The sequence below is a fragment of the Artemia sp. Qi Xiang Cuo genome, chromosome 7 (assembly GCF_049724085.1).
Source record: "Artemia sp. Qi Xiang Cuo chromosome 7, ASM4972408v1, whole genome shotgun sequence".
Lineage (NCBI taxonomy): Eukaryota > Metazoa > Arthropoda > Branchiopoda > Anostraca > Artemiidae > Artemia > Artemia sp. Qi Xiang Cuo.
This window is the reverse complement of record NC_142800.1, coordinates 76,731,609-76,745,756: the sequence shown is the minus strand read 5'-3', so window position 1 is coordinate 76,745,756 and position 14,148 is coordinate 76,731,609. Positions and strand designations below refer to the sequence as shown.

The following is a 14,148-nucleotide window of genomic DNA, read 5'->3' as shown; positions in this document are numbered from 1 at the left end:
AAGTTTGCCGTGTGTCTATGTGGAATAAAACCCAGTTAAAATCCTAAAAGTTAAATACGAAGGGATGATCGAGATTTTTGGTTTGACTCGTGCCGAACAATGTCGACCGGACTTGTATACAAAAAACGGGGGGGGGGTACTGAATTTGCCTTTTGAACCAGCCCTTTACACGCCCTGAAAGTTTCAACTTGATACCCTCGGCTATTAATATATTTCCCTTGATTGTTTAATTCCCCTTAGATTTTTAAATTCCTTTTTTGGTATTTTTATTTTAAAAATACCTTTTTTCGTATTTTCATTGAAAAATTATCGAAAAAAAACTTTTTTTTCTCCTAGATTTTGGAAAATACATCTACCCCTTCCCACTAGAATTTTTGTGTATTAAACTAAAATGTGTAAAGTTTGCCGTGTGTCTAAGTGGAATAACACCCAGTTAAAATCCTAAAAATACTCCTTCTTCAGGGAAAATTCTATTTTCTTTTTTGACCCTTTTTTAGGTCAGTGTTCAGCCATTAAAATCAGGCGCACATGCTGGATTGTTTCTTCAGGAGTGGAGGGGGGGGGGACAAATTTTCTGTGAAAACAAATGCAAAGGAGCAAATTATTTTGAAAATCCATGATAATGTTGGTGAAATCGTAAACATCCTGGGTTTTTTTTTAGAGTGGAGGGTGTGAGCCTAAAACCCCGCCCCTCTCTACGTACATGCCTGGTTCAGAATTCAAACATATTCAGTCTAAAAACTTGAAAAACGAGGAAAATAACAAAATATATAAATTGCTGAAATAGATTGTAATTTGTCTATTATATTTAGAATGGAGCTGATCAAGCTGTTCTTCAAAGAAAGATAAAGGAAAATGCTATTTTTGACTGTTAATCCTTTTTGGGAGGGCAACTTTCATTAAAAACGTGCTAAATGCATCAATCAAATGAATGAATATGATTGACTTAAGGCTGGACTATTATGCAAGAAACTTCCTGAAGGTATAAAGACTCCTCAAGGGTGTATCCTACCTTTACTTGTCTTGTTTTTACAGGTTTTCATGGCAAACATAACGGGTCCCGAAACTGATCTCAAAAATACTACTGAAAATCAGATTTGAAGGCCCTCCCTCCAAATTCTCTCGGTTCTCTGCATATATTTGTTATTTCATGTTATTTGTTCGTTGGATTGATATGTACTAAATGTTTTTTTTTTTATCTAAATATTCGCGCAGGCTGTCTTTCAGTTCTAGCGCGCACAAAACGTGGATTTCTCTCTTGCACATGATAAGTGTGCCTAGAACAGGATTTTTTGATAAGACGGCGTAGCGTTTCTGTTGCCGCGAGTAGAAAAAACGTGTTTTATTTAGTTTTATTTTAATAATAAATTATATAATTAACAGTTATGTTATAAAAATAATATAATTATAATATATAATAATTTATTATTAGAATATTTTTCATAAATAATATTATTAAAATATTATTTATAATATAAATATAATATATTATATTATAATAATTATAATATAAATAGTAGCTATAAAATGAAAATAAAACTAATAATTAAATAATATTTAATTTTCTGTTTACATCAAGTAAGGTAAAACAAAACTGAGAAAAGGATCGGCAAAAAATTATTTCGTTCTGTAAACCATTATCTTGTAGTGGCTTTTGGAAATGTGCATACCCCAAACAATTGTATTTCTCGGTATGATACTTGATAATTAAATTTTAATTGTGTGTGAAATCTTCTTACCATATAAATACATTCTAAGACCACACTGGCTATACATGACAAATGAAACTCAGATAGGAAAGAAAATAACAAAATAAAAAATAAAATCAAAAAAGGTGAAAAAACGAGGATTTTGTCAGCCAGTGGCGAACCATGCAGAAGAAGAAATAAACAAATATTTCGACAAGGACCTCCGCTGAGTCGTCCTCAGTGCTAAACAAAAAATAAAGAAAAGAAAAAGAAACCAACAAAAATCGAACCTTTCGAAGTTTACCTTACAACGACAGAACAAAAACTAAATAAGAACCAAGTTGGAATCAATGAAAAAGAAATCTACCATGATGATTGAGCAATAATCCTTTGCTTTGCTTTAGCTCTAGCTGGTCTACAAATTCGTTCATCATTTGATGTGCAAATAGGTTCTTTCAAGTTATACCGGGCGAAAATATTGATTGAGTGCTTCAATTTAAACTGTCATAAATTGGGCTTAATGAAATATCTCCAGTATCTCTATTTATTGCTAAATTTCGGTTTATGTATATTTTTTTTTATCTAAATTACTTCTTTAAAAGTTTGTGGTAGGCCATTTACAGTAGATATTAAGGTTGTCTCGTCAGAAAGAACCAGATGGGTCGGGTTTTCGAAAATATGCAGGGCCAATGCCGAATCAAAGTTGTCATTGTTATTTTTCAATCTCAGGGACTTATGAACACAAAATTTCAATAGATAAGTCCCTGAGATTGAAATATAACAATGACAATTTTGATTCGGCATTGGCCCTGCATATTTTCGAAAATACGACCCATCTGATTCTTTTTGACGAGGCAACCTTAATATCTACTGTAAATGGCCAACCACAAACTTTTAAATAGGTGATTGAGATAAAAAAAATTTCATAAACCAAAATTTAGCAATAAATAGAGATACTGGAGATACTTCATTAAGCCCAATTTATGACAGTTTAAATTGAAGCACTCAATCAATATTTTCACCCGGTATAACTTGAAAGAACCTATTTGCACATCAAATGATGAACGAATTTGTAGGCCAGCTAGAGCTTTAGCAAAACAAAGGATTATTGCTCAATCATCTTGGTAGATTTCTTTTTCATTGATTCCAGCTCTACTCGGCGGAGGTCCCTGTCGAAATATTTGCTTATTTCTTCTTCTTGATGGTTCGCCACTGGCTGACAAAATCCTCGTTTTTTCATCTTTTTTTATTTATTTTTTCATTTTGTTATTTTCTTTCCTCTCTGAGTTCCATTTGTTTCTTACCATATCACTGACATTATCATGATTGTGACTGCACGTGTGGGATAGTGTGAGGGGACTCCTTGTAAATTTATAAAATTTTGACCGAAATGTGTACTGTTCTTCCCTCACAGTAAGAAGGTTCTCATAGCCTCCTCCCTCTAAGGATCAGAAGTATGTCTACCTTTAATTATGAAATCCCAAATATTTCAAATTTGCAAATGATCTGATTTTGGATGCAGGATGCTCTAGATGAAATCAAACGATTTAAATCAATTTGTAATTACTTGCACCCAAGTTTGGAGAAGACCCCCTCCCCCAAGAGATAGCGTGGTACTCCTTTCACTTGGTTGTGTCCGCATATATCTACGTTGTTGCAAGTAACTTGTGGCTTTGGTGTAATATCGATGCAGCTTTTCAGAAATTTCAGAATATTTTATGATTTTGAGAGTCAATTTATCAGTCATGTATGTAAATATATCTAGCCTTCTGTATCTACCGTGTGTGACTTGCTGTGGGGATTATTCTTAGATTGCACTTTATTTTTTTATGAGCGCCAAAACCTGTTGGACAATTGGCATACAACGGAGAAAAACCGTAGTTTTTACTCTTTCGTGACGATTGGTTGGGGGCTGCCTGACTCCCCCATCCCCCCTCAAATTTTTATTCTACAAAATCAACTTTTACCCAAAAGAGGCAATAATGTTAGACGCAAAATCAAGCATATCTCTGATATTAAGTAAAAAAGAAATTAAAATTTTCGCTGTAAGATTATTCCTGAAACTCCGTTTTACGTGACATTCTCTTATCCAAATTATTTGTGTGTTAGTATCTAAAACTAGGATAGCTGTATTCCTTTCTGCTTCTTTTTGAAAGTCTTCTTCTTCTTCTATCAACCATAAATCAGAGTTTGTGGAAATGCCAATTTTTTGGGACTGGTTTTTCATACTAGAAGGAAAGAAGCTGATCTGATTTTATTGCAGTACAGAGAAGACCGAATTTGAAACGACCGCTGGTATTCTTTATCCATGTAGCTCAAGTGACCTCAGATTTATCTCATGTCAGGTGCCCGGAAGGAAAGCCCGAAAGATAGCATGGATGATTAAATAGGGGACATACCTACTTATAAAGAGAAATTCCTCCCTCAAGAGCGAGAGAGAGATTCAAGACCGTGTCTTATGCCCTGCACAACACGTTAACTACTACTTTGCTTAACTAGCTAAGTGGTTCCTTTATTAGTCTTAAGGGGGAAAACATCAAGTAACTTATAGGTTGCAAAATAATAATCACAGAGTTTTCCTTTTAGTATATCTAACACTTGTATTATTTCCGCTAATTTAAGAATCTATTCCAGTCCTGAGGAAATTCCCATGGAGCATAACCCAGAAACAGACTCTCAAATTGAACCTCTGGACGCTGAAGAAATTCAACAAACATCAGAAGAACCTGCAGGAGAGGTGCCTGTCAGCAACGATCCAGAAGAAACAGAGCCAGGAATGTGGGAAGAAGATTATAAAAGCCATCATGACTCTAAGCCATATGGACCTTCGTCGTTTGGTGTCGATTTGAGCTTTCCTGGCTCTAACCATGTGTATGGAATTCCTGAGCATGCTGATTCATTGGCTTTGAGAGACACACTGTAAGTCGAGAAAGTGCTTTGTCATTTTTCGTCCTTTTAAATCACTTCATTTTTATATTTTTGTTCCTGTTCTTGTTTTTCTTTCATCGTATTCTTGAATCGAGTACACCCAGTTTCTTGATTTATTATACAGAAAAACAAGCATAGGTGTAGCATTAAAACTTAGACAATAAAAATTTAACTCGTAATATTGAAACCAACAGAAATTAATATAGATGAAGAATCAAAATAAAAAGAACAGAAACTACAATGTACAATAAGCCACTTAAAAGGAACTGAAATTTACACAGATAAGTTGGACCATTGTCTCCTAAAACCCCGTTGTGGTTTTAAAATAATTTATACTTTACCGAAAACAAAGAATAATTATATACATCGTTTTGAAGCTCTTTACATTAGTTTATAACGATAAACGTCAAGCAGACTTAAAAAAAAGTATATAGGAAAATATGCGCGATTAAAAATGATGCACTCTATCATATTTAAAAAATGTAAGATTGGTGCGGTGACTTCACCAATCGGCTAAGCCGATTTTGTCGGCTAAGCCGATTATTTTATCGGCTAAGCCCAAATTGCCGTTTTTATCATTTCTCCAATTATTTTATGGTGTGATATGTTCACTAACAGTGAATTGAAGGATAGAAGTGCAAGACTAGGGAGTACTGTATTTATTTGGGACTCTAAATTTTGTATTTATTCTCTTTTTTGTTTATACCGATAGCCAAAAAGGCTCATTATTTGTCGCGTAATTTGTTACGTAATGTCTTATTTACATAGAAGTAACCAAATTGTCCTTCAGAAGCATCTTTAGTTTATGACGATTCCTTTCAACAGCAACATTTAATAAATGCTCTTAAAGAATATGGAATGATAAATACAAATACACACAAACAAAATAAAGAAAACGCAAAATATTACGTAGCTCTTGAAAACGGCTACCTAACAACATTTTTTTTTTCTTTTTCTGTTTTATTATGTCCCAACAACAACTAATTTAAAACCCCAACTAATAAAATAGGTCTTAATAAAAAAAAATAATAACAAATATAGGCAAGTCACCCGTGAGAAGATGATCCTTCGTTGGGGTAGAACAAGCCCTCTTGAAATAATAACGCATGTTAATTTAAAAAAAAAACAAGATGAATCTAAATTTCTGCCCTTGAAAACAACCACATAGCTCTTGCGATCTACTCTGTAAAGGTCACATGTAATTTTTTTTTTTTTTTTTTTTTTTTTTTTTTTTTTTTCACTTCATTTATACAGACTCCAAAACTCTGCAAGAGAAATATAGGCTATCTATTTAATTTATGCTTTCCTTTTTAGGATTTGTTTTTGCTGTTAAAACTTGTTTACTCTATATGATATCCTTTTTCATTTTATGCTATGCATATTTTCCAGGTCTTAAGGATCCTCTTCTAATCTTACTTTGTATAATTGGTAAGTATCCGTAATACATAGCCAACCACTTCAGGCTGCTTAGTCGAGGCCGATATTTCTCCGGAGTACTTTTTCAATCAGAGTCCAGCTGCTTTCTGATTGTTACAAGAGAGTATAGCCTGTTCAGTGTCACGCCTGGGGGATCTACTTTGAACTTTCAGAAAAAGTTTTTTTTTTGGGGGGGGGGGGGGTGGGCAAGAAAACTTATAACTTTGTATTTGGGAGGAGGAGGGCAATTTTTTTTTTCTGACTGGCCAGAAAGAGTACATTATGGCTTTTCCTCTTTTTTTTACGTGTAACCTGATATGCCCTTTGGCTAGTACGTGTATAAAACAATTTTCTATGATTGAATCATACCTTTTCTTTCTTTTTTTCATAATTCATTTTTAGAAATGGAGACCCATATCGCTTGTACAATCTTGATGTCTTCGAGTATGAACTTTGGAGTCCTATGGCACTATACGGAGCTATTCCATTTGTTATGGCTAAAGGGTACGTTATTCTTGTTTTCATCGCTAAAGTTTCTAAAGACCTTTTATCTTGTAAGTTTAACATCAGTTTTATAAATTGATATCATACTTCAACAATATTATTCGCTAAAGACAGAAAATAGCTACTGTTGATAATACAAAAATGAAAATAAAACAAATAACAGAAATCCAAAAATAAAAATAAGTGCGCCATCTATAGATGCCAGCCCAGATATATAAATGAGCGAACTCTAAAATTAATTAAATACATCATGGTTGCAACAAGTTATTCCTTTTGCCACGACCCTGACAGGATCCCTGCAGTGCTAAATGAGTTCGTAAAATCAAAGTTTAAATTCTTTAAATGACTAAGCTCTATTTTCGAACGAATGGCTATACTATACCTATATTCCTTATTATTCATTCACATGAATAGCTAAATCCTTGAAGTAAATGAATCCTATTTTGGAAGGAATGTCAGCGCATAAAATATATTTTACACTTCTAGGAGCCGATAAATGTTGTGTAGTAAATGTTTTACTTTGGAATAAACGTTAATACTAAAAATGCATTCTACATTATTAATTGTCGATAGATTTTGTTTAACTGGCTTTGAGATGCCCGAGTCGGTCCAAGATTTCGTATGCTGGACAATTTAGATCCGAATTATGCAGTGCATAACATGGATCCTAAAGTAGCGGAGGAAACCCAGGGTTACCAGTGTGTCTGAATTCATCACTAATAGTAAGGTCAACTAACGTAGGGAAATCTCTACTTTAATAATTTGGGTTTACATATATTAAAAAAAACATACGTCAATGAGAGTATACAGAGGCTGTAGCCTGTAAGGGACTAAACATTTAAGCAATAGTAGCTAAATCGGTTACAGAAAGAGATAGAAAAAAGAAGAAGGCAAAAAGAATTTGATTTACCGGCTTCAGACACCAAACAACACAAGAAAATAAAATCGTCTCACAAATACACTACCACCCATCCTAAACATGAGAAAACACTATTTAGACAATTAGCTACTTTAATTTTCTATGTTTGTGTAGTCAAAATAGTCTCCAAAAATAGCTGTCAAATTGACACAAAAGACCCCAATTTCTTGTCATAAAGGAGGAATGTATCAAATACTATATAGCTGCAGCAACACTTTTGTCAACACACATTTTTGACACAAAAGACCCCAATTTCTTGTCATAAAGGAGGAATATATCAAATACTATATAGCTGCAGCAACACTTTTGTCAACACACGTTTTTGACACAAAAGATCCCAATTTCTTGTCATAAAGGAGGAATATATCAAATACTATATAGCTGCAGCAACACTTTTGTCAACACACGCTTTTGACACAAAAGATCCCAATTTCTTGTCATAAAGGAGGAATATATCAAATACTATATAGCTGCAGCAACACTTTTGTCAACACACGTTTTTGACACAAAAGATCCCAATTTCTTGTCATAAAGGAGGAATATATCAAATACTATATAGCTGCAGCAACACTTTTGTCAACACTAATTAACCATTTTGTCAGAAATGATTTCCCTTTTTGAAAGAACTAGGAAGTTTGGCAATAATGCTTCAAGAACTGGATTTTGATTTAAGAAGTTAATTTAAGATTTTTGTTGTTGTTCTATTATATGTTGGTGACGCTACACTTTCTCTGGTGTTTTTAGTTTTTAAACTAACTTTGTAAGATTTTTATTAGATCTCTTAAATATCCTTTACGATAAACATCCTCCTTTATATACATAAATATCCATCCTTTTTTCTCTTCAGATTTTATTTCCTTTCGTGCAATAATTAATGATAAACTTTTAAATCAATTTTTTTTAAATAAGATATAACAAAATTTAGTATAAAATTTATTTTGCAATTGAAATGTTAAAAAATCACATTATTTATCTATTGACACAACCACAAAAAAAATCAATTTATATTAAAAAGTATCAAGTCGGCTTCTATTTTTTTTTTTTTTTTTTTTTTTTTTTTTTTTTTTAATTTACTAGGTTGCAGCTGCCGCTGCAACCATGATTTATTAGTCACCTTCTCAAATTTGGTTAAGGTGCTTTGCGTGTTTCCTCAGGAAATTCCCAGTTCTGTAAAATTGAGCAGACACAGAGAAAGAATGACAAATAAAAATAATGAAGAAAAGAAGAAATTTTGGAATATTCTAAAATATAGGCAGAATATTTAATGTGGAGTATTTACTGGCATTTATTTTTACGATTTATTTTATTTTATTCGTGTTTCTGGGGGGTTGACACATTATAGCAGGGTAGTAAAAGATTAACACTGGGACTGTGCGAGTGGTATCCACCCTGAAGGCAAAATTCTTAGACATTTCAAGGTTTTTTGAACAAAATAAATATCTCAAAATTTTGATTCAAAATAATTTTTTATTTATAATAAAAATAACAAATAAAAAACAAACACACACAACACATCTATGCACGTGTACAGTGGTGTTGTTTGGGGGAAGGAGGGCACTTACCCCCCAATAATATGGAGAGTAAATTGTTATATAGCCCATGTTCCTTAACCATCTTGACGCCTCTTGTAACCCCCATCCCAATAAAAATGCTGGAGCAAGGGGCGGATCCAGGACCACTTTTAAGGGGGGGGGGCGCAAAATAGGTTGATCCGATAAACTTGCATTAGGAGCAAGTGTAATTAACGCAAACTTGCGTTAATTAAGCCGGCTTCTATTTGAGATGCTGTTCTGATTCATAATATTATATAATTGTTGTTTAAATGCATCACCCTTTTCCTAGAACCATTTTTATAGTATGAGAGGCTGTTTTACCAGTGTGTTTTAAATTACCTTCAATAGTAAGATCAACGAAAGCAGGAAAATTTTCAGTTCCCCGTGTTCTCTGATTTTACAATTTTAATCCAAAATATCCCAAAAACACCGCATTTTATTTCCTTAAAAAGGGGTTTATTGAATAATATTAAAGCGGCAATATCATATGGGACTTCATGGAAAAACGGTAAGTCAAACCAACGAGAAGAATTGCAAAAAGAAACTTTTTTTCACAGTATAGGAAAACTGCTCCAACTAGCTGATTCAGGTGGTGGTTTGTCGGTAAGGCCTCAGATGAAAACTTGGCTTTGCAGTTGTGATAGCTGTATCAGTAGGACCATGTTTGTCTAAGTTTGGCTTCGTTTAGGTAATCGTGTGTGACTCTACCAAGCTTTTATAATTTTTGTCTTGTGTGCTTGAATACCTCACAAATCCGTGCGCCTTTATTAACCTTTTAGTCTAATAAAGTTAATTATTAGTTTCAATTTATTAATTTAGCTTTAATTTAATTAAATTAACCTTTATTTGTTAATTCTGTTTAAATTGGTTTAACTTTATCAACTTAACTTTATTTGCTTGACAGAACTTCTTGACTTGGTAATAGTAATTAGTATTGTTATTTTTAAATTATTGCTGGTTAATTTAAAAAATGGAGGGAAAACAGAGTACAAAAAAGGCGAAAAGTAAATCATTGAAACGCTAAAAAATCAAATCAGTTCATGTCTGGTTAGTTTGATGACCTTAGCTCTGAATTTATAAAATCTCCTTTAAACAGCTGGAGAAATGTTGCGCCACACTACTGCGCCACAATCAGAGACACAAAGGAAACTTGGTGCATCTATTAAATGGCACTTGTTTCACCTTCCTTTGTTCCCGTAAAAATCCTCTGGGAGGGAGTTACAGCTTGTAGATTAAGAGGTGCATGTATAAGCCTTGTTTAGCTGTGTAAGTAGAGTTCAATCAAAATGGAACATGTTGGCAAAAAGTAACCTGCACAAACTTTGTATTACTTTGTGTGATTTAAAAGAAAAAACTGTGTTGTCAAATGCCGAGTTTTGCTGTAATCAATTATTTTGGCTCAAATAGGGCAGAAGTCTTAGAAGTGAGGCCCTTATATTCTACTTTTTGTGAGAGGTCATTCAGATCAATATGGGAGGAGGGAGGGATTTGCACTCTAACATACCGTCTTTTGAAGGAATATTGTGGGCTGAACGGGCAGTATGGGTGCTGAGGAGTGAAAGTCCCCTGCAATGACAACGCAGGTCCCCTGCCGAGGATTTGATTTCCAATTTAGGGTTAAGGTCGAGGGTTAACAGTAGACGGGGGGGGGGTAGCCCTTTTTTATTTGGATAAGTTGTTTGGATGCTTGAAGCAAATATAAGAGATGCGTGAAGCCTTTTACTCGCAAATGTCTCAAGCCTCATCTCTATGTCTGAAGTACGAATGCTCATAAAAAAAAGTCTTAAAACAGTCTTTAAAAGCTATATAAATATGATAATATTTTAATGTTTTCTTTATTCCAATGCTTAGAGACTAAAAGGGCTAATGATGGGCCATCGAAAAAAAAATTGTAATTATGAACTTTCTGGATCTGTTGTTTAAAATAAATTTTACCTTAAAGAATTTTAAAAATTGTTCTTTTTTTCTAGAAAAAAAAGAAATTGTTTTTTTCTTTCAGAAAAGAAGGTGCTGTTGGCGTATACTGGCAAAATGCGGCAGAAACTTGGGTTGACGTGCGTGATGTTCCTGGTGGGGGTGTCGTCTCTTCGCTGATGAAACTTGTATCAGGTGGTGTCTCAGAACCCGGACCTCACAAAGAAGTGCATTTCATATCAGAGAGCGGTTTAATGGATGTTTTCTTTTTACTTGGCCCTGGTCCTAAAGATGTACTACAACAATACACAGGCCTTACGGGTGTTACTCCTTTACCTCAGGTAAATACTTGAAAATAATTAGCACAATCATGAGATACTGGTTTACGCGGCGGACGCTGGAGATTTAAAAAAGCCATATATGTATCGCAAATTGTAGGGAAGAGTGCAAATGCTTTTACTTTTTTTTTCTGATTAAGGGATTTTCTAATTAAGAGTCAGTTCTTTGTGCAAGGAAGTGTATTTAGGCGTTTAGGCGTTTTTAGACCTTTAAGATACGGTAAAAAAATACTTAAGTATTAAATGCTCTTTTTCCCAAATATGTGAGGAAAGAGGATCTAACCCTGATTTCACAAAAAAGAACAAATAACGGCTTTTGAAATACCTTGGCCAAGTGGGTGCAGCAAATTCTTAACATCTTTCTTCACTGTAATGTATTTAATGGTTATTCAGCCTCTAAATTAAGTGCTTGAAGAATATACAATGACAACGCTGTTAAAGTAAGCTCCCGAAGTTAAGAAACGAAAATTAAACCTCTCAATTTTTCATTATAACTGTATGAACAAATTGTAACTTTAATCAATTCAATGGACTCTTATTTTGTAGTAAATTCTTAGAACAAAACGTGACTAAACCTAAAGTTTTGTGTTTATTATCATGGCCAAAGTACGGACTCAAGCTCAGTTCATGACTGCACTGAAAATTGGAGTGTTTAGAGGTTACGACAACTGAATTTACGCGAAATATATCCCAACTTGTTCATTTTTTTAGTGTACAAGTCGACAAGTTGGGATACATTTCGCATAAATTCAGTTGTCGTTTCATTTTTTTTCAATTTTGATACGCATATTTTGTTATTTTCGTTGATTTGTTTTTTTGGGGGCTGGGTTTTCTAATCTACTTTTTAGAATATAATAAACAGTTTAGACGCAATGTTTATGTTGCACGAATTATGTCTAAGTCCTTTTCTCATAAATCCTACAGGTCTCTGGCTTTTTGCAAGTTTAATCAATTGGTTTCCGATTTTTAGTAAAATAAATAAAGGCCAGACATTGTCAGAGAAACTTTCAACTTAATTTAATTTGAATAGTCACCAAGTGAGACTTAAAAGATTCAGTATTTTTTGTTTCGATTTTTGTTACATATTTTTTCTTTTCTTTGACTCGTTTTTTTTTGCGGGCTGGGTTTTCTGATCGACAGTTTGAAACAGAATAAACAGTCTGAACTTAAATTTTATCCTGTACAATAGATTTGATTGTGTTTGTAAATTATAACCACAGTATTTTTTAATTCCTATATTATATTATATTTGAATCCATAATTTATATCTGAATCCCTCTCCCGTGCGTGTTGCACGCCTATGACATTTTGCAAATTAAATTTATTCATTTATCATTTTTAATATATAAATACGTGTCTGTATCATTGTCAAATAAACCCTTCAATCAAATCTCAAATGACCGAGTGATGTTTAGAGGGTTCAGTATGGAAGTGTACGTCCTAAGTACCATTGCATTCATGAACTGAGCTCGAGTCTGCACTTTGGCCGCAGTAATGATAAACACAATATTTTGTGCTTAAAGACTTCGCGTAATAAACACAAAGCCCTAACCTCTAAACACTCCAATTTTCAGTGCAGTCATGAACTGAGCTTGAGTCTGTACTTAGGCCGTGATAATAAACACAAAACTGTAGGTATAGTCATGTTTTGTTCTTACAGTTATAATGAAAAATTGAGACTTTTAATTTTCGTTTCTTAACTTCGGGAGCCGACTTTAACAGCGTTGTCATTGTATATTCTTCAAGCACTGAATTTAGAAGCTGATTAACGACTAAATACATTACAGCGAAGAAAGATGTTAAGAATTGGCTGCACCCATTTGGCCATGTAATTCAAAAGTCGTTATTTGCCCTTTTTTCTGAAATCGGGGTTAGATTCTCTTTCCTCACTTATTTTTGGGGAAAGATCTTTTAATACTTAAGCATTGTTTTTACCGCATCTTAAAGCCTAAAAGTGCCTTAACGCCTAAAGAGCTTTCGATGCCTGAGTTTGTTTTGCCTTATCTTAAACGTCTAAATACACTTCCATGTACAAAGAACTGACTCTTAATTAGAAACTGCCTATTCAAAAAAAAGCATTTCCACTCTCCCCTACAATTTGCGATACACATACGCCATCAGATTTCACTGTCTCTCTCGGCTACTAGTCAAGTTCAGCGTCTCTTACGATTGATAAATACGGAAAAGGAAATTGTATTATAGAAATTATTCCGTGTGAAATATACTTCATATAGTATATCAAATAGCATGAACAAATTTTTCTTTAACGACTTCAGACTGTAACTAGGTATTGCCACCTTATTTTAAAGTGAGATGCAAGATGGTACTGATCTTTCTTGACATAGAATTTTTTTCAGCTTCATTCCATGTTAATTGCCTACAGAATCAGTGTTTCCATGACCTACGTTGTGCATAATCAGGATTAGAATAACGAGAGATAGCAGATACCTTTATCCCGGGAACAATGGCGTTTCTAGGCTTGGGCAGGGGGAGAGGGCAGCTTCCCCCTCCTAATTTTTCTGATATCTGACATTAAATTCTTTCTGTTCTATATTTTTACACGCGTATGGTATAGCTTGTCCCCCCACCAGATTATGAGGCCTGAAATCGCTACTGCCCGGGAAGTCTGCCTAAACCTTCTATGTTTTCCTTATAATATAATTCGCTGCCACAGCAAACATTTTCGAACATTAACAATGTTCGAAATACCAAAAACCACTTTCCCAATTCTCACTCACATATATCGAGTCTTCTTTAAAAGGGATTAACAAATGCTTTGAAGGGATATCCCGCACAGGGAACCGTTCCAAATGCGCATGCAGCCATTGAGAAGGGAGCAATTCCCCCATAGATTTTTGAAAATCTCTTTTTGGGTTTTTCATTAGAAT

The 14,148-nt window shown here is 33.9% G+C and overlaps 1 protein-coding gene across 1 annotated transcript in view; it reads left to right on the top strand.

Annotated features, from left to right (window-relative positions):
- Positions 1 to 14,148, top strand: part of GCS2alpha (glucosidase 2 subunit alpha) — a 131,676-nt gene that overhangs the window by 76,921 nt on the left and 40,607 nt on the right. Inside the window, exons 6-8 of the mRNA XM_089092575.1 lie at positions 4,323 to 4,607; positions 6,435 to 6,536; positions 11,008 to 11,263. Coding sequence (XP_088948701.1) covers positions 4,323 to 4,607; positions 6,435 to 6,536; positions 11,008 to 11,263 — 643 coding nt within the window. The remainder of the gene's footprint in view (positions 1 to 4,322; positions 4,608 to 6,434; positions 6,537 to 11,007; positions 11,264 to 14,148) is intronic.